At 44.4% G+C, this 20,631-nt stretch overlaps 1 protein-coding gene across 5 annotated transcripts in view; it reads right to left on the bottom strand.

Annotated features, from left to right (window-relative positions):
- The window catches only part of RTF1 (RTF1 homolog, Paf1/RNA polymerase II complex component), an 87,772-nt gene that overhangs the window by 15,596 nt on the left and 51,545 nt on the right, over window positions 1-20,631 (bottom strand). For all 5 annotated transcript variants that reach the window (XM_063639104.1, XM_063639106.1, XM_055278759.2 and 2 more), the window contains 4 exons: window positions 15,508-15,655; window positions 10,668-10,872; window positions 2,411-2,525; window positions 1,022-1,133 (listed from right to left, as the gene is read on the bottom strand). In XM_063639104.1, coding sequence (XP_063495174.1) covers window positions 1,022-1,133; window positions 2,411-2,525; window positions 10,668-10,872; window positions 15,508-15,589 — 514 coding nt within the window. In that variant the 5' untranslated portion in view covers window positions 15,590-15,655. The remainder of the gene's footprint in view (window positions 1-1,021; window positions 1,134-2,410; window positions 2,526-10,667; window positions 10,873-15,507; window positions 15,656-20,631) is intronic.

Below are 20,631 nucleotides of genomic sequence, written 5' to 3'. Positions count from 1 at the left end.
AAGAGGCATGTGTGTCTTCCTTACCCCTTTTATACTTCTGTCATCACCATATAAAAGTGCTCGGGGTTTACTGGCCCAGGGAGGAAGAGAGAGGTAGAACAGACCTGGCTATCACCTGTAGCTTGGAGATAATTCCAGCTGAACTCATGCCATCAGGCAGGTGAATTGCAGTTGAACTTCAGATGCATGAGCAGGAACAGGGGTTAGTTACTTCACATTATTGTGGTAAGAGCTAACTGATAGGATTGTTAACATCACAAACTGAGAGACAATCAGATATCGTGTGTCTCCTGATGGAAATACATACCACTACCTAAAAATCAACCTTCCCCAAGAACAAGCAACAATGACAACAACAGAACAAACCCAAATCTGACCAATTCTGTAGCTCTAACTAACCATTTACAGGAAACTCAAGGGACCAGAAACACATTCAACAACAAAAGTGAGATGCGGTCAGCATCGCGAGAAACAAGAAGACAAATGACCCAGTTCCTTCAGCAAATACGCTGCAAGGCAGGGCAAAGAGATGGGGAAGAAAACACACAGATTAAATGCCTTAAGGGACATATTAACGGATCACAATGTATGGACTTTAAGATCCTGATTCAAGTGGTCCAAATCTTGTTTTTTAAATTACAAAACAAATAAAAAATTTGAACACTGACTAGATATTTGATAAAGAGTTCATTGTTATTTCTAGGTGTAATAATGGTATTATAGTTAGGTTTAAAACAAAAGTACTTATCTTTCAGAGGAACATATTGAAATATTTATGGTTAAAATATAATAATGCTGGTATTTGCTTTAAAATAATCTGATGAAAGGATTATAGATTTAACAAGACTGGCCAAGAGCTGACTGCTGTGGTTGGATGATGGCTTCATGGATGTTTATACTATTCTCGGTATGTGTTGGAATTTTATATGAGAAAGACATAACAAGAGGGCAAAATAAAAATGGACACCAGGAAGTCAAATCATATAAAGACACAAGTAGCCATTATATTTCCCTCGCTTACCTGTTCTGTTCTTCCGTTTTTCTCGCTCTGCTTTTAGTTCCTCCATGGCTTGAGATTTCTTGTCTAGTTTCTCATCCCGCTTGGAACGCCGTTCCTTGTTGTGGGATGTTACCTAGGAAGGGAAGGATATATAGGATGGCCCTTTTTACCAACAGCTGATAAGATTCTCTAAACCTACTTAATGCATTTAGTCCTCCAACATGAATCTACATGGGTTGCAAAAACTTAGAGCTTTTATGTAAGGGGAGAGAGCATCCTCTTGTGGACAAAGAGGATAGCACAGTAAAGTAAGCCATGTCTAAAATGCCTAATAGCAAGTTCAAGAAACTCTTTCTGGAAGAACACACTACAACCCAGCTAATGTTGGGATTACAGGCATGAGCCACTACACTCAGCCCTACATTATCTTTTTTTGTTGTTTTTCTGAGATGGAGTCTCATTTATGAGAAATACAGAGATTACTTTCCCAGCTATATTTATACCAAGTAAAGGATGACATACATCTAAGTAAACATCATAAGCATCTGGCTACCTAGGACAGGTTTTTACCAACTTTTCCTTAAGGGATGCTCACTCACTAGAGGGCTGCTTTTTTTTTTTAAACAGAGCCTCGCTCTTCTGCCCAGGCTGGATGGCCATGGCACGATCTCAGCTCACTGCAACCTCCGCCTCTGAGGTTCAAGCAATTCTTGTGCCTCAGCCCCCCGAGTAGCTGGGATTAAAGGCATAAGCCACCACACCAGGCTAAGTTTTGTATTTTTAGTAGAGATGGGATTTCGCCATGTTGGCCAGGCTGGTCTCAAACTCCTGGCCTTGAGTGACCTGTCTGCCTTGGCCTCTCAAAGTGCTGGGATTACACATGTGAGTCACTGCAGCTGAGGGCTGCTTTTTAAATGCAGACTTCAGTGAAAGCCGGGCACAGTGGCATATGCCTGTAGTCTCAGCAACTCAGGAGGACTGCTTGAGACTAGGAGTTTGAGGCTACAATGTGTTATGAGTGTGCCAGTGAATAGCCACTGTATTCTAGCCTGGGCAACATAGTGAGACCAGGGAAAGGAAAGAGGAAGGGAAGGAGGAAGGGAAGGGGGAAGGAGGAAGGGAGGGGAAGAAAAGGGAAAAAGAAAGAAGAAAAAAAGAAAAGGAAAAAGGAAAGCAAAGGAAAAAGTGCTAAGGAGTTAATAGCACAGCTAATGGTGATATGTCCAGAGATTAATGAAACCATGTCACAGGTCTTGTACTAATAAACTTAGGCTGATTAATATAAACCTACCTTTTACACACACACACACACACACACACACACACACACACACACACACACACACTCTCTCTCTCTCTCTCAAAACAGAGGTTTATTCTTTGGACAATGAGGAACATTGAATCTCCTACCTGAGATTCTTGAATCTGTGTCAGCTTTTTCTTTTCTTGCTCCTCTTCTTGCTTTTTCTTCTTTTCTTTCTTTTCTTTCTTTTTGGCTGTTTTTAGTTTTTTCTTGATTTCAAATCTGGTTAAAAGATATTTGTTTGGTTTTTAAGTAGCAATGAAATGTATGTAAAAACTGATTTCTATTAGATAGGAGAAAGGAACTAAGGGAAAGGAGCTAATAGATATTTTGGCTTTCCTGCAAGAAACTCTGGTGTACCTTTTTAAGTACATTAAAAATATTTAATATGTTAATTACAACAAAATATAAAATATTTGATAGCATTAAGTTGGAATATGTTTAAAATGAGAGAATATGGGCCAGGCGCAGGGGCTCACACCTGTAATCCCAGCACTTTGGGAGGCCGAGGCGGGGGGATCAGGAGATCAAGAGATCGAGACCATCCTGGCCAACATGGTGAAACCCCGTCTCTACTAAAAATACAAAAATTAGCTGGGCATGGTGGCACGTGCCTGTAATCCCAGCTACTTGGGAGGCTGAGGCAGGAGAATCGCTTGAACCCAGGAGTCGGAGGTTGCAGTGAGCCAAGATTGCGCCACTGCACTCCAGCCTGGCGACAGAGTGAGACTCTGTCTCGAAAACAAACAACAAACAAACAACAACAAAAAACACACAATGAAAGACCATTTCACACCCACCAGGATAGCTATTATCACAAAAAGGGAGGCCAGGAACGGTGGCTTACACCTGTAATTCCAGTACTTTGGGAGGCCAAGGCAGGAGGATCCCTTGAGTCCAGGAGTTGGAGACTAGCCTGGACAACATGGTGAGACCCTGTCTCTACAAAAAATACAAAAAAATTAGCCGGGCCTGGTGGCAGGCGCCTGTAGTCCCAGCTACTCAGAGAGGCTGAGGCAGGAGAATGGCGTGAACCTGGGAGGCGGAGCTTGCAGTGAGCCGAGATTGCGCCACTGCACTCCAGCCTGGGCGACAGAGCGAGACTCCGTCTCAAAAAAAAAAAAAAAAAAAAAAAAAAAATTGGCTGGATGTGGTGGTACATGCTTGTAGTCCCGGCTACTTGGCAGGCTGAGGTGGGAGAACTGCTTGAGCCCAGGAGATTGAGGCTGCAGTGAGCCATGATCATACCACTAAACTCTAGCTATCCTGGGCGACAGAGCGAGACCTTGTCTCAACAACAACAAGAAAAGGAAATGACAAGTGTTAAAGTGTTAGTGAAGATGTGGAGAAACTAGAACACTTATTGCTGATAGGAAATCTAAAATGATGCAGCTGCAGTTTCTCAAAAAGTTAGAAAGAGTTACCGTATGAGCCAGCAATTCTACTTTCCAGTATACACTCAAAAGAACTGAAAATAGGTACTCAAATTGTTGTATATAAATGTTCACAGGAGCACGTCACAATAGCAAAAAGGAGGAAACACCACAAATATTAATCAACAGATGGACAGATCAACAAAAAATGTGGTATATACATAAAATGGAATATTACTCAGACATAAAAAGGAGTGAAGTACTAATGCATGCTAAATAGATAAACTTCAAAAACATACTAAGTGAAAGAAGTCAGTCACAAAAGACTACATATTATGATTTCATTTATATAAAATATCCAGGTCGGGCATGCCTGTAATCTAAATACTTTGGGAGGTCAAGGCAGGAGGATTGCTTGAGGCTAGGAGTTCAAGACCAGCCTGGACAACATAGCGAGACCTCGTCTTTAATAAAAGTTTAAAAGATTGGCCAGGTGGTGGCACACGCCTATAGTCCCAGCTACTTGGGAGGTTGAGGTGGGAGGATTGCTTGAACACAGGAGATCGAGGCTTCAGTGAACTATAATCATGCCACAGCACTCCAGCCTGGGCGACAGAACGAGACCCTGTCTTGATAACAACAACAATAATAATAAACATATCCAGAACAGGCAAATCTAGAGAGACATAAAGGAGATTAGTGGTTGCCTAGGGCTGAGAGGCTTATGGGGAAATAGAGGAGTGATAAAATGCTCTAGAATTAATTTTGGTGATGATTGCACAACTCTGTGGACATATAAAAACCATTGAATTATACACTTTAAGTGGGTTATTTTAAACAAAGTTATTTTTTAGAGTTAGTGACAGTTTACATTTACATAATGTTCTTATGTGTATCATCTCTCTTGAGGTTTACAACAACCCCGAGGAGGAAGCTGAGGCAGGAAGAGAAAGTGATTTAACTCTGATCACCCTGCCAGCGAGTCTGACTTGAACCTAGACCTTCTGACTGCAATGTCAGTGCCCTTTCTACAACCAGGCTACCTTTTATGCTTCCTGCCCCCATGAATAATCTAACAACTGAAAATGACATCTCACTACTGGTGCTGCTGGCTAGAGAACAGGATGCTAATGGTTCTTACATAAAAAAGACTACAAAGATTAAATGCGATCCATATAAAGAGCTTTTAAAGTAAAAAAGATTCAGGAAATTCCAGAGTTTCCATATTGCACTGCCCTGAAGCTAAACAAACTACAAAAATATCAATTTTCTATGATGGCTCTGAACCTCTGTCTCAATAATCGGCACACTAAACCATTCTTACAGTCACTAAAAAAGTCACTGAAGCTGGGGGTGGTGGTTCACACTTGTAACCCCAGCATTTTGGGAAGCCAAGGTGGACAAATTGCTTGAGGCCAGGAGTTCAAGACCAGCCTGGGCAACATGGCAAACCCTCTCTCTTAAAAAAAAAAACAACAAAAAAAAAAACAGGGCCAGGAGAGGTGGCTCACGCCTGTAATCCCAGCACTTTGGAAAGCCAGGGTGGGTGGATCACCTGAGGTCAGGAATTCCAGACCAGCCTGGCCAATATGAAAAATTAGCCAGGCCGCCAGGCACGGTGGCTCACACCTGTAATCCCAGCACTTTGGGAGGCCAAGGCGGGCGGATCACGAGGTCAAGAGATCAAGACCATCCTGGCTAACATGGTGAAACCCCGTCTCTACTAAAAATACAAAAAATTAGCCAGGCGTGGTGGCGGGCACCTGTAAACCCAGCTACTTGGGAGGCTGACGCAGGAGAATGGCGTGAACCCAGGAGGCGGAGCTTGCAGTCAGCTGAGGTTGTGCCACTGCACTCCAGCCTGGGGGACAGAGCGAGACTCTGTCTCAAAAAAAAAAAAAAAAAAAAAAAGAAAAAGAAAAAGAAAAAGAAAAATTAGCCAGGCCAGGTGTGGTGGCTCACGCCTGTAATCCCAACACTTTGGGAGGCCAAGGCGGGAGGATCATTTAAGGTCAGGACTTGGAAACCAGCCTGGCCAACATAGAGAAACCCTGTCTCTACTTAAAATACAAAAATTGGCCAGGCACAGTGGCTTATGCCTGTAATCCCAGCACTTTGGGAGGCCGAGGCGGGTGGATCACTTGAGGTCAGGAGGTGGAGACCAGCCTGGCCAACATGGTGAAACCCCATCTCTACTAAAAATAAAAAAATTAGCTGGGCGTGGTGGTGGGCGCCTGTAATCCCAGCTGCAGGGGAGGCTGAGGCAGGAGAATTGCTTGAACCCGGGAGGCGGAGGTCGCAGTGAGCCGAGATTGTGCCACTGCACTCCAGCCTGGGCAACGAGAGCAAAACTCCATCTCAAAACAAACAAACAAACAAAAAAACATTAGCTGGGCATAGTGGCACATGCCTGTAATCCCAGCTACACAGGAGGCTGAGGCAGGAGAATCACTGAACCTGGGAAGTGGAGGTTGCAGTGAGCCAAGATCGTGTCACTGCATTCCACCCTGGGCAACAGAGTGAGACTCCATCTCAAAAAAAAAAAAAAAGAAAGAAAGAAAGAAAAAAATATTAGCCAGGCATGGTAGCCTACGGCCTGTAGTCCCAGCTATTTGGGAGGCTGAGGTGGAAGGCTGGCTTGAATCCAGGAGGTGGCAATTGTAGTGAGCCGAGTTCACACCACTGCACTCCAGCCTGGACGACAAAGCTAGACTCTTGTATAAAAAAAAAAAATTTTTTTTTTAAGAAGTCACTGAATCAGTTAACTGTCTCATTCACATAAGGTGAAAAACATAAAACTAAGTTTGAGAAAAGCCACCTATTACCCTCGAGCTACTTTGTGATTTTGTCATAGGATTTATTGGCCTTACATGACAATATCTTGCTATGCTTTCCACAGTTCAGATAGACAAATTTTAAACCGTCTGGCAACTCCAGCACAGTTTATTAAGTCCTATTTGTTCCAATATAGGTAAACTTGGAACGATTCACACTCAAAACAAATGTTGAGGCCGAGCGTGGTGGCTCACATCTGTAATCCCAGCACTTTGGGAGGCCGAGGCAGGTGGATCACCTGAGGTCAGGAGTTTGAGACCAGCCTGGCCAACATAGTGAAACCCTGTCTCTACTGAAAATACAAAAATTAGCCGGGCGTGATGGCGGGTGTCTGTAATCCCAGCTACTTGGGAGGCTGAGGCAGGAGAATCGCTTGAACCCAGGAAGTGGAGGTTGCGGTGAGCCGAGATCGTGCCATTGCACTCCAGCCTGGGCAACAAGAGCAAAAGTCTGTCTCAAAAAAAAAAAAAAAAAAAAAAAAATTCAAATGTCTATTGCTTGCTGCTGACTGAAAGCCAAACATTCTTCTCTAGGATAACTCAGCATACTTAATATGGTCTCCAGAAGGGACAAACAAAACTCCCAGATGAAAAGGAACTAAGTGCTGCCAATGAAAATGCTTCTATTTTCCTTTCATGAGATTAAATAGGTAGGATCCTTGTTCTGAGGGCTATTTTATTTCCAAGACAAAAGCCAAGTTTATTTTTACCTTGAAATTCTGTTAGGAGATAAGGAAGAACTACTGCCATATTTAAAACTTTTCCATTTAAAATATGGCAAAAGTTCAAAACATTGAAGCAGCTTCTAAATATCAAAAAGCAACTTAACATTTGACTTTTTAAAAAAAATACAAAAACCATGCTAGAGGATAGTCAGATACCTAACTTGTACATAATGAGAAATTCCAAGTCTTGAATCCTGTGAAGACAGGGCTCCAAATATGAATTTTGGAAAATTATTTCAACCTAGGAGCGTGAACAATTTGAAGCCAATTTGTAAAATATACAGCTTTAAAACACCATTTGTTCATTTAATTTTTTTTTTTTTTTTTTTTTTTTTTTTGAGACAGAGTCTCGCTCTGTCGCCCAGGCTGGAGTGCAGTGGCGCAATCTCGGCTCACTGCAAGCTCCGCCTCCCGGGTTCACGCCATTCTCCTGCCTCAGCCTCTCTGAGTAGCTGGGACTACAGGCGCCCGCCACCACGCCCGGATAATTTTTTGTATTTTTTTTTAGTAGAGATGGGGTTTCACCGTGGTCTCGATCTCCTGACCTCGTGATCCGCCCGCCTCAGCCTCTCAAAGTGCTGGGATTACAAGCGTGAGCCACCGCGCCCGGCTCATTTAATTTTTACATATCATTTGATGTGTTCCCACATTACTCTCAATCATTACTGTATTCATGTTCTAAAACCAACACAATCTTATGATTACTTCAATACTTTTTGCTCAGTAGAAATCAAATCATGTACTGATCTTTATCAAGACAAAAACAATCTCTGTAATTCCCCTCCTTTTTTTTTTTTGACACAGGGTCTCACGCTGCCACCCAGGCTGGAGTGTAGTGGTGCAATCTCAGCTCATTGCAAACTCCACATTCCGGGCTCAAATGATACTCCCGCTGACTCAGCCTCCCAAGTACCTGGGACTACAGGCATGGGCCACCATGCCTGACTATTTTTTGTAGGAGACAGGGTTTTGCCATGTTGCCATGACTGGTCTTGAATTCCTGGAATCAACTGATCCACCCACCTTGGCCTCCCAAAGTGATGGGATTACAGATGTGAGCCACCGCACCAGGCCTGTAATTCCCTTTATTTTTTTTTTTGAGATGGAATCTCCCTCTGTCGCCCAGGCTGGAGTCTAGTGGCATAATCTTGGCTCGCTGCAACCTCCGCCTCCTGGGTTCAAGCCATTCTCCTGCCTCAGGATCCTAAATAGCTGGGATTACAGACACGTGCCACCATGCTCGGCTAATTTTTTGTATTTTTAGTAGAGATGGGTTTCACCATGTTGGCCAGGCTGGTCTCGAACTCCTGACCTCAAGTGATCCACCCGCCTTGGCCTCCCAAAGTGCAGGGATTACAGGTGTTAGCCACCACACTTCGCCTGTAATTCCTTTTATTTATTTATTTTTATTTTTTATTAAGACAGAGTCTCGCTCTCTTTTTTTTTTTAATTAATTTTTTTTGCATACAAAAACAATAAACATTTTCTAAAAATACATACAAACAAAAAGATGCGTATCAAACATATTAGGAAGGTTGCACATGGGAAGTTGGGGAATAGAAATGGGGGGTGGGAGTTAAAATAAATGAGAGAGGGACTTTATATGGATCAGTGATAATAACTCAATCCTCTATTTGACAAAGAAGAGGGAGAAGGAAGAGGAAGAAAAAGAAAGTGGGATAAAGGATCAGAAAGGGAGGAAAATAGAAAAAATTAGAGTATGACTCCAGGGTAGACCTGTTTTGTTGTCACTGAGTTGGTTGGTTGGTTTGTCTGTTGTATTCTTCATGTTTTGCCAAGTTGGCCAGACTGGTCTCGAACTCCTAGCCCGAAGTGATCAACCCGCCTCGCCCCCCAGAGTGCCGGGACCACAGGCGTGAGCCACCACGTCCAGCCCCCACATTGCTTCTGGCCTCCGTGGTAGACCTCCCAGACGGAGCGGCCAGGCAGAGGAGCTCCTCACTTCTACCCAGACACGGGGCGGCCGGGCAGAGGAGCTCCTCACTTCCCAGACGGTGGGTGGCCGGGCAGAGGTGCTCCTCACTTCCCAGACGGGGCGGCCGGGCAGAGGCGCTCCCCACCTCCCAGATGGGGCGGCAGCCGAGCAGGGGCTGCAATCCCAGCACCCTGGTAGGCCAAGGCAGGCGGCTGGGGGGCAGAGGCTGCCGCGAGGCCAGACCACGCCACCGCACTCCAGCCCGGGCAACACCGAGCACTGGGTGAGCGAGACTCCGTCTGTAGTCCCAGTACCTCGGGAGGCTGAGGCGGGCAGAGCACTCGGCATCAGGAGCTGGCGACCAGCGTGGCCAAGATGGCGAACGCGTGCGTGCAGCGAAAGGAGAAAAGGCAGGGAGTGGTCGCGCGCGCCGGCAGTCCCAGGCAGTCCGCGGCGCGGGCAGCAGCAAGCGGAGTAGATTGTAGCCTGGGCCAGAGAGGGAAAGAGAGAAGAGAAGAGAAGAGAAGAGAAGAGAAGAGAAGAGAAGAGAAGAGAAGAGAAGAGAAGAGAAGAGAAGAAAGGAAAAAAGAGAAAGAAAAGAAAGAAGGAAAGAAAGAAAGAAAGGAAGGAAGCGAGTCTCGCTCTCTTCAAGGCTAGAGTGCAGTGGCGCCATCTCAGCTCACTGCAACCTCCATCTCCTGGGTTGAAGCAATTCTCCTGCCTCAGCCTCCTGAGTAGCTGGGACTACAGGTGCACACCACCACACCAGGCTAATTTTTTTCTATTTTTAGTAGAGATGGGTTTTCACCATGTTGGCCAGGCTGGTCTAGAACTCCTGACCTCTGGTGATCTGTCCACCTCGGCCTCCCAAAGTATGTAATTCTCTTTAGAATGCTGCCTGTAGTGCGGTGTTACAGAATAGGTAAACTGATAGGAAATGTGAGGCAGGAGAGGATATGGCCACAGCGTGTTTTGTGGTGTCAGATAGTCCCAGGTTTGAAATCCAGTTCTACCACTTACCAGCTAAATCACCTTGGGCAAGTTTCTTCATTCATTCACTCAACAAGTATTTAGTGCATATCTGGGTGCCAGGCACTGTTCTAGGCACCAAGAATAGAGTGGCGAAAAGGACAAAGTCTCTCCCTTCATGCAGCTTACTCTTTAGTTACCTAATATCTCCAAGCCTAAGCTTCTACTTCTGTAATATGGTATAACCAACTTCACAGAGCGGTTGTGAAGATTAAATAATGCACATAAATAATGTCTTATGAATAAAACCTTCTGAATAACGTATATTAGTAAACAAAGCCAGTGGCACTGAGTAAATAATGAATGTGAGTGAAATTTAATACATCATTTGCCTCTCATCCTGTTAACAATCAATTCCAAATGCCAGTCTCCATATGTAGGCCAGGTGTGAAGGACAGAGGAAGTATGAGAAAAGACATGAACAGAAAAGGTGGGGGCAAGGAGGGACAACGAGGACTCAACCTTACCTTCTTTTCAACACCTCCCTCTTCTCTATGCGATTGAACAGTTCTTGCTCTCTCTCTTTCTCTGTCATCTGTTCCAAACGGGCCCTGTCTTCCTCATCTCCCATGAGGTCTTCTCCATAGCCATCGTGGAACTCTTCATCTTCTGAGGAAGAGTCTGAATCTGAACTGGAAGAGGAGCTGTTGCTGTCAGAGTCTGACACTTCACCTGCAACAAAGGCCCAAACACAAGATTACATGTGCTACAGAAGACAGGCCACAAGCAGCTCCACAATGTTGACAACATCACCTTTCTTTCGGCTACAGTAAGAAACCACTTTGTTATTTTACTTATTTGTTTTTACTTTTTTTTTTGAGATGGAGTTTTACTCTTATTGCCCAGGCTGGAGTGCAGTGGCACAATCTCAGCTCCTCCACCTCCTGGGTCCAAGTGATTCTCCTGCCTCAGCCTCCTAAGTAGCAGAGATTACGGGTGTGTGCCACCACATCCAGCTAATTTTGTATTTTTATTGGAGACGGGGTTTTGCCATATTGTTCAGGCTGGTCTCGAACTCCTGACCTCAGGTGATCCGCCCACGTCGACCTCCCAGTGCTGGGATTACAGGCGTGAGCCACTGTGCCTGACTATTTATTTTTACTTTTTAAACAGAATTGGGATTTCACTTTGTTGCCCAGGCTGGTCTCGAACTCTTGGGCTCAAGCAATCCTTCTGATTTGGCCTCCCAAAGTGCTGGGATTACAGGCATAAGCCACCACACCTGGCCCCAACTTATTTATTATTATTATTATTATTGAGATGGAGTCTTGCTCTGCCCCAGGCTGGAGTGCAGTGGTGCGATCTCGGCTCACTGCAACTTCCACCTCCCGGGTTCACAAACGATTCTCCTGCCTCAGCCTCCTGAGTAGCTGGGACTACAGGGGCACACCACCACGTCCAGCTAATTTTTGTATTTTTAGTAGAGATGGGGTTTCACCATGTTGGCCAGGATGGTCTCGATCTCTCAACCTCGTGATCTGCCTGCCTTGGCCTCTCAAAGTGCTGGGATTACAGGTGTGAGCCACCATGCCCAGCCTATTTATTTTATTTGAGATGAAGTTTTTGCTTGTCATCAGGCTGGAGTGCAACGGTGTGATCTCGGCTTACTGCAATCTCCACCTCCCAGGTTCGAACAGTTCTCCTGCCTCAGACTCCCAAGTAGCTCAGGTGCTCACCACTACACTCAGCTAATTTTTGTATTTTTAGCAGAGATGGGGTTTCACCATGTTGGCCCGACTGGTCTTGAACTCCTGACCTCAAGTGATCTGCTCGCCTCAGCCTCCCAAAGTGCTGGGATTACAGGTGTGAGCCACTGCACCCGGCCCCCGGCATTTTTTTTTTTTTTTTTTTTTTTTTTTGAGACAGAGTCTCTCTCTGTCGCCCAGGCTGGAGTGCAGTGGCACAATCTCGACTCACTGCAAGCTCCGCTTCTCAGGTTCACGCCATTCTCCTGCCTCAGCCTCCTGAGTAGCTGGGACTATAGGCGCCCGCCACCACGCCCAGCTAATTTTTTTGTATTTTTTTTTAATAAAAATGGGGTTTCACCATGTTAGCCAGGATGGTCTCAATCTCCTGACCTCATGATCCGCCGACCTCAGCCTCCCAAAGTGCTGGGATTACAGGCATGAGCCACCGCGCCCAGCCTTTTTTTTTTTTTGAGACGGAGTTTCACTCTTGTTGCCTAGGCTGATCTCAGTCACTGCAGCCTCCACCTCTCAGGTTCAAGCAATTCTCCTGCCTCAGCCTCCCAAGTAACAGGGACTACAGGCACATGCCGCCACGCCCAGCTAATTTTTCTATTTTTAGTAAAGATGAAAATATGTTGGTCCGGCTGGTCTTGAACTCCTGACCTCAGGTGATCCCCGTCTCGGCCTCCCAAAGTGCTGGGATTACAGGTGTGAGCCACCACACCTGGCCCGATTACATGGATAAGTTCTTTAGTGGTGATTTCTGAGATTTTGGTGTATCTATCACCCAAGCAGTGTACACTGCACCCAATATGTACTCTTTTTAACCCTCACTCCCTCGCCAAGTCCCCAAAGTCCATTATATCATTTTTTTTTTTTTTTTGGAGACAGAGTCTCACTCTGTCGCCTGATCTCGGCTCACTGCAACCTCCTCTTTAAGCGATTCTTGTGGCTCAGCCTCCTGAGTAGCTGGGACCACAGGAGCGCAACACCATGCTTGGCTAATTTTTGTATTTTTTGCAGAGACGGGATCTTACCGTGTTGGCCAGGCTGGTGTCAAACTCCTGACCTCAAGTGATCCACCTGCCTTGGCCTCCCACAGTGCTGGGACTACAGGCGTGAGCCACTACACCTGGCCCCATTATATCATTCTATGCTTTTGCATCTTGATGGCTTAAACACCACTTATACATGAGAACATACAATATTTGGTTTTCCGTTCCTTAGTTACTTCACTTAGAAAAATGGCCTCCAGCTCCACTGAAGTTGCTGCAAAGGCCATTATTTCATTCCGTTTTGTGGCTAATATTCCATGGCATATATACACATTTTCTTTTCTTTCTTTTTTTTTTTGGAGACAGAGTCTCACTCTGTCACCAGGCTGGATTATAGTGGCGTGATCTTGGCTCACTGCAACCTCCGACTCCCTGGTTCAAGCAATTCTCCTGCCTCAGCCTCCCGAGTATTAGGGATTACAGGTATGCACCACCACGCTGAGCTAATTTTTGTATTTTTAGTGGAGATGGGGTTTCACCATGTTGGCCAGGCTGGTCTCAAACTCCTGACCTTGTGATCCGCCTGCCTTGGCCTCCCAAAGTGCTGGGATTACAGGTGTGAGCCACCATGCCCGGCTGGCATACATACACATTTTCTTTATCCACTTGTTGGTGCACTGAATTTTTGAAGAGTATAAGCCCCAAAAAATTGTCTAGTAGAATTTTGTGAGGTGGTGATGAAAATTTTGTCTATCTGAACAGCAGCCACCACATATGGGTATTCACAAACTCAAATGTGGCTAGTGCAACTAAAAAACTAAATTTTAAACATTACTTTTTAGTTAATTTAAGTTGAAACAGCAACAGTTATCAAATGTCCACTTCATTTGGTTTGGTTGATTTGTTAAGAAACAATTCAGGTTATGAATTTTTGGCAAGAATACTCCATAAGTGATTGTGTCCTTTTCAATGTATCACATCAGGAACCCCTAACATCTGTTTGTCCCATTATTTTAATTTGGATTACTTGGTAAAGGTGGTTATCTCTCAGATTTTCCCTTTGTAAAGGTACCTTTTCCTCTTCGTGTAATAGTATGTATAGGGAGAAGGTTTAAGACTATAAAATTTTGTTTTCCAACAAACTCTCACCCAGTGGTTTTAACAATCATTGAGGATTCTTGAGTAAATCAACTTTATCACTATGATCGAAAAGTGGTGATTTTTCTAACCCTATAATTTTTTTCATTTATTAGCTGGCATTAAAAAAAATTTTTTTTTATGGCTGGGTGTGGCAGCTCACGCCTGTAATCCCAGCACTTTGGGAGGACAAGGTGGGTAGATCACCTGAGGTCAGGAGTTCAAGACCAGCCTGGCCAACATGGTGAAACCCCGTCTCTACTAAAAATACAAAAAATTAGCTAAGTGTGCTGGTGGGCATCTGTAATCCCAGCTACTTGAAGCAGGAGAATCTCTTGAACCCCAGGAGACAGCAGTTGCAGTGAGCCAAGATCACGCCATTGCACTCCAGCCTGGGCGACAAGAGCGAAACTCTGTCTCGATAATAAATAAAAAAAAAAAAAAAAAAAAAAAAACATTTTAATGAATAATTAAAAATTGATTAGTGAATTTCTCATAACAGTGGATCTTAATAGGACAAATGTTGGCATGGAAAAAGTATGTGAGTACAATGAGTATTGAGCTAAGTCAGCAATTTAACAGGAACTGCACTTGACTCAATTTGAGCTAACATTCATAGGCATGTGCTCAAAACCAGGTTAGGCCAATTTTACAAAGTCAGCTTGTACGTAAACATTATTTTTTAAAATGTTTTTAAAATTTTTATAATTTACAGGTTATCATTCTAGTCCTGGAACAAGTTCACTTCTATTTTCTCTCCCAGTGCCCCTGCATTTTTCTTTTCTTTTTTTTTTTTCCTACTTTTTTTTGTTGTTGTTGAGACAGGGTCTTGCTCTGTCACTTAGGCTGGAGTGCAGTGGTGTGATCATAGCTCACAGTAACCTCGAAGTCCTGGGCTCAAGCAAGCCTCTCACCTCAGCCTCCTAAGTAGTTGGGACCTCAGGTGCATACTGTAACACCCTAATTTTTAAGTTTTTTTGTAGAGATGGGATCTCACTATGTTACCCAGGCTGGTCCTGAACTCCTGGGCTCAAGTGATCCTCCCACCTTGGCCTCCCAAAGTGTTGAGATTACAAATATGAGCCATTGCACTTGGCCCAAGTTCACTTTTCAAACTAGTGTTGAAAAATTCTGGAATTGGCTTCCAGAAAAAGAACATTTTCTACTGAGATTCCCTCCTCAGTCAGACTATGCATAAGCAAGAAAAAAACGGGAGGGAAACGCACTCAGGGTATTTAAGACTAATGCAGGAATCCTCGTGGGTTCCAGGGATAGGTTTCAGGGGTCTCACCAACCTTTGCATGCATTTTTCTTGCTTCATTCAGATTCTCAAAGCATCCATGACCATGGAAAAAGTTAAGAACCACTGCTCTAAAGAAGCGGTCATGCTGAATGCAGGTACCCCCCTTCCTCCCCACTTCTGCCTTTGCACCTTCAAGCTGACAAGAGTGGGAGTTGACCTTCCAGGTCTAGGCTGCTCAGCTCACCTTCCTCAGGGGCTGAGCTCTCAGCTGAACTGTCTTTGTCTGAACTGCCTGAGGAGGCAGTTTTGTTGGCCTGTTTCTTCATGGTTCCTTTCTTCTCTATTTTTCTGGCTTTTCCTTTCTTCTTATTTTTATTGCTCCCAAATGTCCACTATAAGGAGAAAAGAAAAAGGAAGACTGAAATAGGAATAGGGACTTTATTGGGAAAAGCTGGAAGACTCAAGAGTTAAGAGTCTCTGGCATTCATCTTTGAATCCAAAACAAATACACTTCATATGAAAAAAAAAATACAGATTTTTGAAAAAAAAATTTTCTTTTTTGAAACAGGGTCTCACTCTGTTGCCCAGGCTGGAGTGCAGTGACATAGTCTTGGTTCACTGCAACCTCTGATTCCCAGGCTTAAGCCATCCTCCCACTTTAGCCTCTGGAGTAGTTGGGACTACAGGTGTGCCCCACCAAGCCCAGCTAATTTTTGTATTTTTTGTAGAGACGGGGTTTCACTATGTTGCCCAGGCTGGTCTTGAACTCCTGAGCTCAGACAATCCTCCTGTCTCAGCCTCCCAAAGTGCTGGGATTACAGACATGAGCCACTGCACCTGGCACAGATTTTTGTTTTTGAGACAAGGTCTCGCTCCGTCACCCAGGCTAGAGTGCAGTGGTGCGATCTCGGGCTCACAGCAGCCTTGACCTCCCAGGATCGTTATCCTCCTGCCTCAGCCTCCCAAGTGGTTGGGACCATAGGTGTGTACCACCACACCCGGCTAAGCATTGTATTTTTTGTAGAGACGGGGTTTCACCACGTTGCCCAGGCTGGTCTTAAACTCCTGAGCTCAAGCAATTCGCCTGCCTTGGCGTCCCAAAGTGCTGGGATTACAGATGTGAGCCACTGTGCCTGGCCCCAGCCTAGATTTTTGAAAACTTGCTTAAAACTTTAGAACTTCTGGTCTGGAATCTCTTAGAAACAAGAGAAAAGTTACATAATAAACATATAATGTAATTATTATTTTTTCTTTTTGTTTTCAGACAGGTTCTTGCTATGTTGCCTAGGCTGGCCTTGAACTCCTGGGCTCCAGTGATCCTCTCACCTGAGCCTCCTAAGTAGATGGAACTACAGGTGTGCATCACTGCACCCAGCTCATGTATGTTTTATTGCCAATAGAAAACAGAAAAGATATCAACTTTATGGCAAGTCAAAAAACAGCTTCTGATGTTTTATGTGGCAGAGATGGCAGTAATTGTTAATGGTTGATATGTCTGGGTTTCAGTACAGAGAATGGTTTAGTTCTGGGGTGGGTCTCAGGAAGGCAGGGAACGTAGCTTGTGCCCAGGAGAAAACTGCAGAAAGCACAGAGAGAGAGGATGAAGGCCATTCTTTGGCATGAATAGCAGCACTGGCACTAACTCCAAAGAGGCAGAAAGTAATGTACATCATTAAATATATGTGCGTATCCTTTTTAAAACATTGGCATATATTACACAATAACATGACATTTAAACTGGATCATAAACAGGAAATCCCAGATATCAAAACATAAGGAACCTGTAATTTGCACTGTCAAACAGGCAGGCAATACAGTTAACTACCCCAAAGCCAAAAACCATCTTCATCAAGCACTTTAAGTTGAAAGGCCATACAACCACTTTACAAATTTGCAGACTACTTAGTTACATTAAACCATATCTCCTTTGATATTTTAACTTGCCAACTTAAAATGATTTTAGGTGAAAAATACTTTACTCAGAAACTTTGTTCTAATTACCATAAAGAATAATCATCTTTTGATTATCACAGACTGAATATTAAGTCTGGTATTAACATAATATTTCTACATCTAATATCCAACAAAGGCATAAAGTCTTTGTTCCTTCTATAATAGGATGAGAAATTAACCTCCTATTTCACAATAGGTAAAAGAAGAAGTAAATTCTTTTGGTCTTTTCTTGAGGGGGTGGGGTTGGGTAGAGGTGTAGTTCTGAAGATGTTTCCAACTTAGAAATTTTCCATATGAGCTATTCTTAAGAACAACAGTCTGCTAGTTTACCTTCACAAAACATTGTAAAAGGGTATTATTTTTAATCTTTTTTTTGTTTTTGAGCCAGGGTCTCGTTTGTCACCCAGGCTGGAGTGCAGGGCAGCAGGATCATAGCTCACTGCAGCCTCGACTTCCCAGGTTCAAATGATCCTCCTATCTCAGCCTCCTGAGTAGCTGCGACTACAGGTGTGCACCATCATGCCCAGCTAATTTTTAAATTTTTTTGTAGAGACAGGGTCTTGCTATGTCACTAAGGCTCGTCTCAGACTCCTAGACTCATGCAATCCTCCAGCCTTGGCGTCCCAAAGTGCTGAGATTATAGGCACAAGCCACCTTGCACAGCCCTAATGCTTCCCTTTTAAGTCTGAGTTTTCAACCATTTCGCATTTTAATCATTTCAAGGAAGATTTTTTTTTTTTTTTTTAAGACGGAATCTCGCTCTGTCATCCAAGCTGGAGTGCAGTGGTGCGATCTCGGCTCACTGCAAGTTCCGCCTCCCGGGTTCAGGCCATTATCCTGCCTCAGCCTCCCGAGCAGCTGGGACTACAGGCACCCACCACCACACCTGGCTAATTTTTTGTATTTTTAGTAGAGACGGGGTTTCACCGTGTTAGCCAGGATGGTCTTGATCTCCTGACCTCATGATCCACCTGCCTCAGCCACCCAGAGTGCTGGGATTACAAGCAGGAGCCACCGTGCCCGGCCAGGAAGATAATTTTAAAGCCAGTTTGCAAGAACCTAAAGGAGGCCAAAGTGTTCACTTTCTTAGTTAACTGAGCTAAAATATATCAACTTTTTTTTTTTTTTTGAAATGGAATCTCACTCTGTCACCCAGGCTGGAGTGCAGTGGCGTGATCTTGGCTCACTGCAACTTCTGCCTCCCAGGTTCAAGCGATTCTCCTGCCTCAGCCTCCCGAGTAGCTGGGATTACAGGCATACACCACCACGCCCAGCTAATTTTTGTATTTTTAATAGAAACGGGGTTTGGCCATGTTGGCCAGGCTGGTCTCAAACTCCTGACCTCAATGTTTGTCCCTTGTGGGGTAGTGAGAAGACATGAGTAAACTAGAAGAAAATAAAAATGCTTTGAGTGAAAAGGGGCTTTCCTAACTAAATCTGAATGTGAGAAGAGAACATCGTTTTTTTCTTCCAACAACAAAGCTGCCTTACCTCCCATGAGGCTGACTGAGCCAGGTCTATCACACCAAAAGCAAAAAACCAACAGTTCTGTATGTGACAAGGTTTTGGGGGGATTACAATAATGTGGGTGAGTTTACTTTTAAACATAAAATTTCTTTCTTTTTTTTTTTGAGACAGAGTTTTGCGGCCGGGCGCGGTGGCTCAAGCCTGTAATTCCAGCACTTTGGGAAGCCGAGGCGGGCAGATCACGTGGTCAGGAGATCGAGACCATCCTGGCTAACACGGTGAAACCCCGTCTCTACTAAAAATACAGAAAAATTAGCCAGGCGTGGTGGTGGGCGCCTGTAGTCCCAGCTACTCGGGAGGCCAAGGCAGGAGAATGGCGTGAACCTGGGAGGCGGAGCTTGCAGTGAGCCGAGATCGCGCCACTGCACTCCAGCCTGGGCGACAGAGTGAGACTCCGTCTCGAAAAAAGAAAAGAAAAAGAAAGAAAGAAAGAAAGACAGACAGACAGACAGAAAGAAAGAAAGAAAAAGAGACAGAGTTTTGCTCTTGTTGCCCAGGCTGGAGTGCAATGGCCCAATCTCGGCTCACTGCAACCTCTGCCTTCCAAGTTAAACTGATTCTCCTGCCTCAGCCTCCCGAGTAGCTGAGATTACAGGCATATGCCACCACGCCCAGCTAATTTTGTATTTTTAGTAGAGATGGGGTTTCTCCATGTTGGTCAGGCTGGTCTCGAACTCCCGACCTCAGGCTGGGCCTTGGACTCCTGATTCGCCTGCCCTGGCCTCCCAAAGTGCTGGGATTACAGGCATGAGCCACCGCACCTGGCCTAAAACTTCTTATATATATCTTACAGTACTGAGAAGCTGGAGTGCCGCTACTTGTATATTTACTTTGTATTTTATTTCATTTTATTTTTTATTTTTGAGACTGGGTCTTGCTCTGTTGACCAGGCTGGAATGCAGTGGCATGATCATAGCTCACTGCAGCCTTGAACTACTGGGCTCAAGAGATTCTCTCATCTCAGCCTTCTGAGCAGCTGAGATTACAGGTGCATGCCACCATACCTGGCTAATTTGTTAACTTTTTGTAGAGAGGAGGTCTCACTATGTTACCAAGGCTAGTCTCAAACTCCTAAGCTCAAGCAATTCTCCTGCCTCAGTCTCCCAAATTCTGGGATTACAAGCATGAGCCACTGCACACAGCGTGTATTTTATTTTTAATAAACCTTTAAAATATAATTTTAATAATAATAAATGTTCATTATATTAGGCCTTAAAAATATAGAAAAGTTGTTTGCTTTTTGTTTTCTTTTCGTTTTTATGATGAGGTCTCACTATATTGCCCAGGCTGTACTCAAACTCGTGGGCTCAAGTAATATTCCCGCCTCAACCACCTGAGTAGCTATTACTAGAGAAACACCACAGTGCACAACCAGAAAAGTATTTGTAAAGTTGGGAAAAAAAAAAAAAAATCACCAGGCCGAGTGTGGTGGCTCACACCTATAATCCCAGCACTTTGGGAGGCCAATGTGAGAGGATCACTTGAACACAGGAGTTGGAGACCAGCCTGTGAAACACAGCAAGACCCCATCTCTATTTAAGGAAATTTATTTTTTAATTTAAAAAATCACCTGCTGCCGGCTGGGCGGATCACGAGGTCAGGAGATCAACACCATCCTGGCTAACACAGTGAAACCCCGTCTCTACTAAAAATGCAAAAAAATTAGCCGGGTGTGGTGGCGGGTGCCTGTAGTCCCAGCTACTCGGGAGGCTGAAGCAGGACAACGGCGTGAACACAGGAGGCAGAGCTTGCAGTGAGCCGAGTTCACACCACTGCACTCCAGCCTAGGCAACAGAGCCAGACTCTGTCTCAAATTAAAAAAAAAAAAAAAAAATCACCTGTCTCCATAACAGGGACAAAAAAATAAAAATAAAATAGGCTGGGTGCA

The sequence above is a fragment of the Symphalangus syndactylus genome, chromosome 5, assembly GCF_028878055.3.
Source record: "Symphalangus syndactylus isolate Jambi chromosome 5, NHGRI_mSymSyn1-v2.1_pri, whole genome shotgun sequence".
NCBI classification, from domain to species: Eukaryota; Metazoa; Chordata; class Mammalia; order Primates; family Hylobatidae; genus Symphalangus; species Symphalangus syndactylus.
The sequence above is the reverse complement of the archived record's forward strand: the minus strand, read 5'-3'. Positions and strand labels throughout refer to the sequence as shown.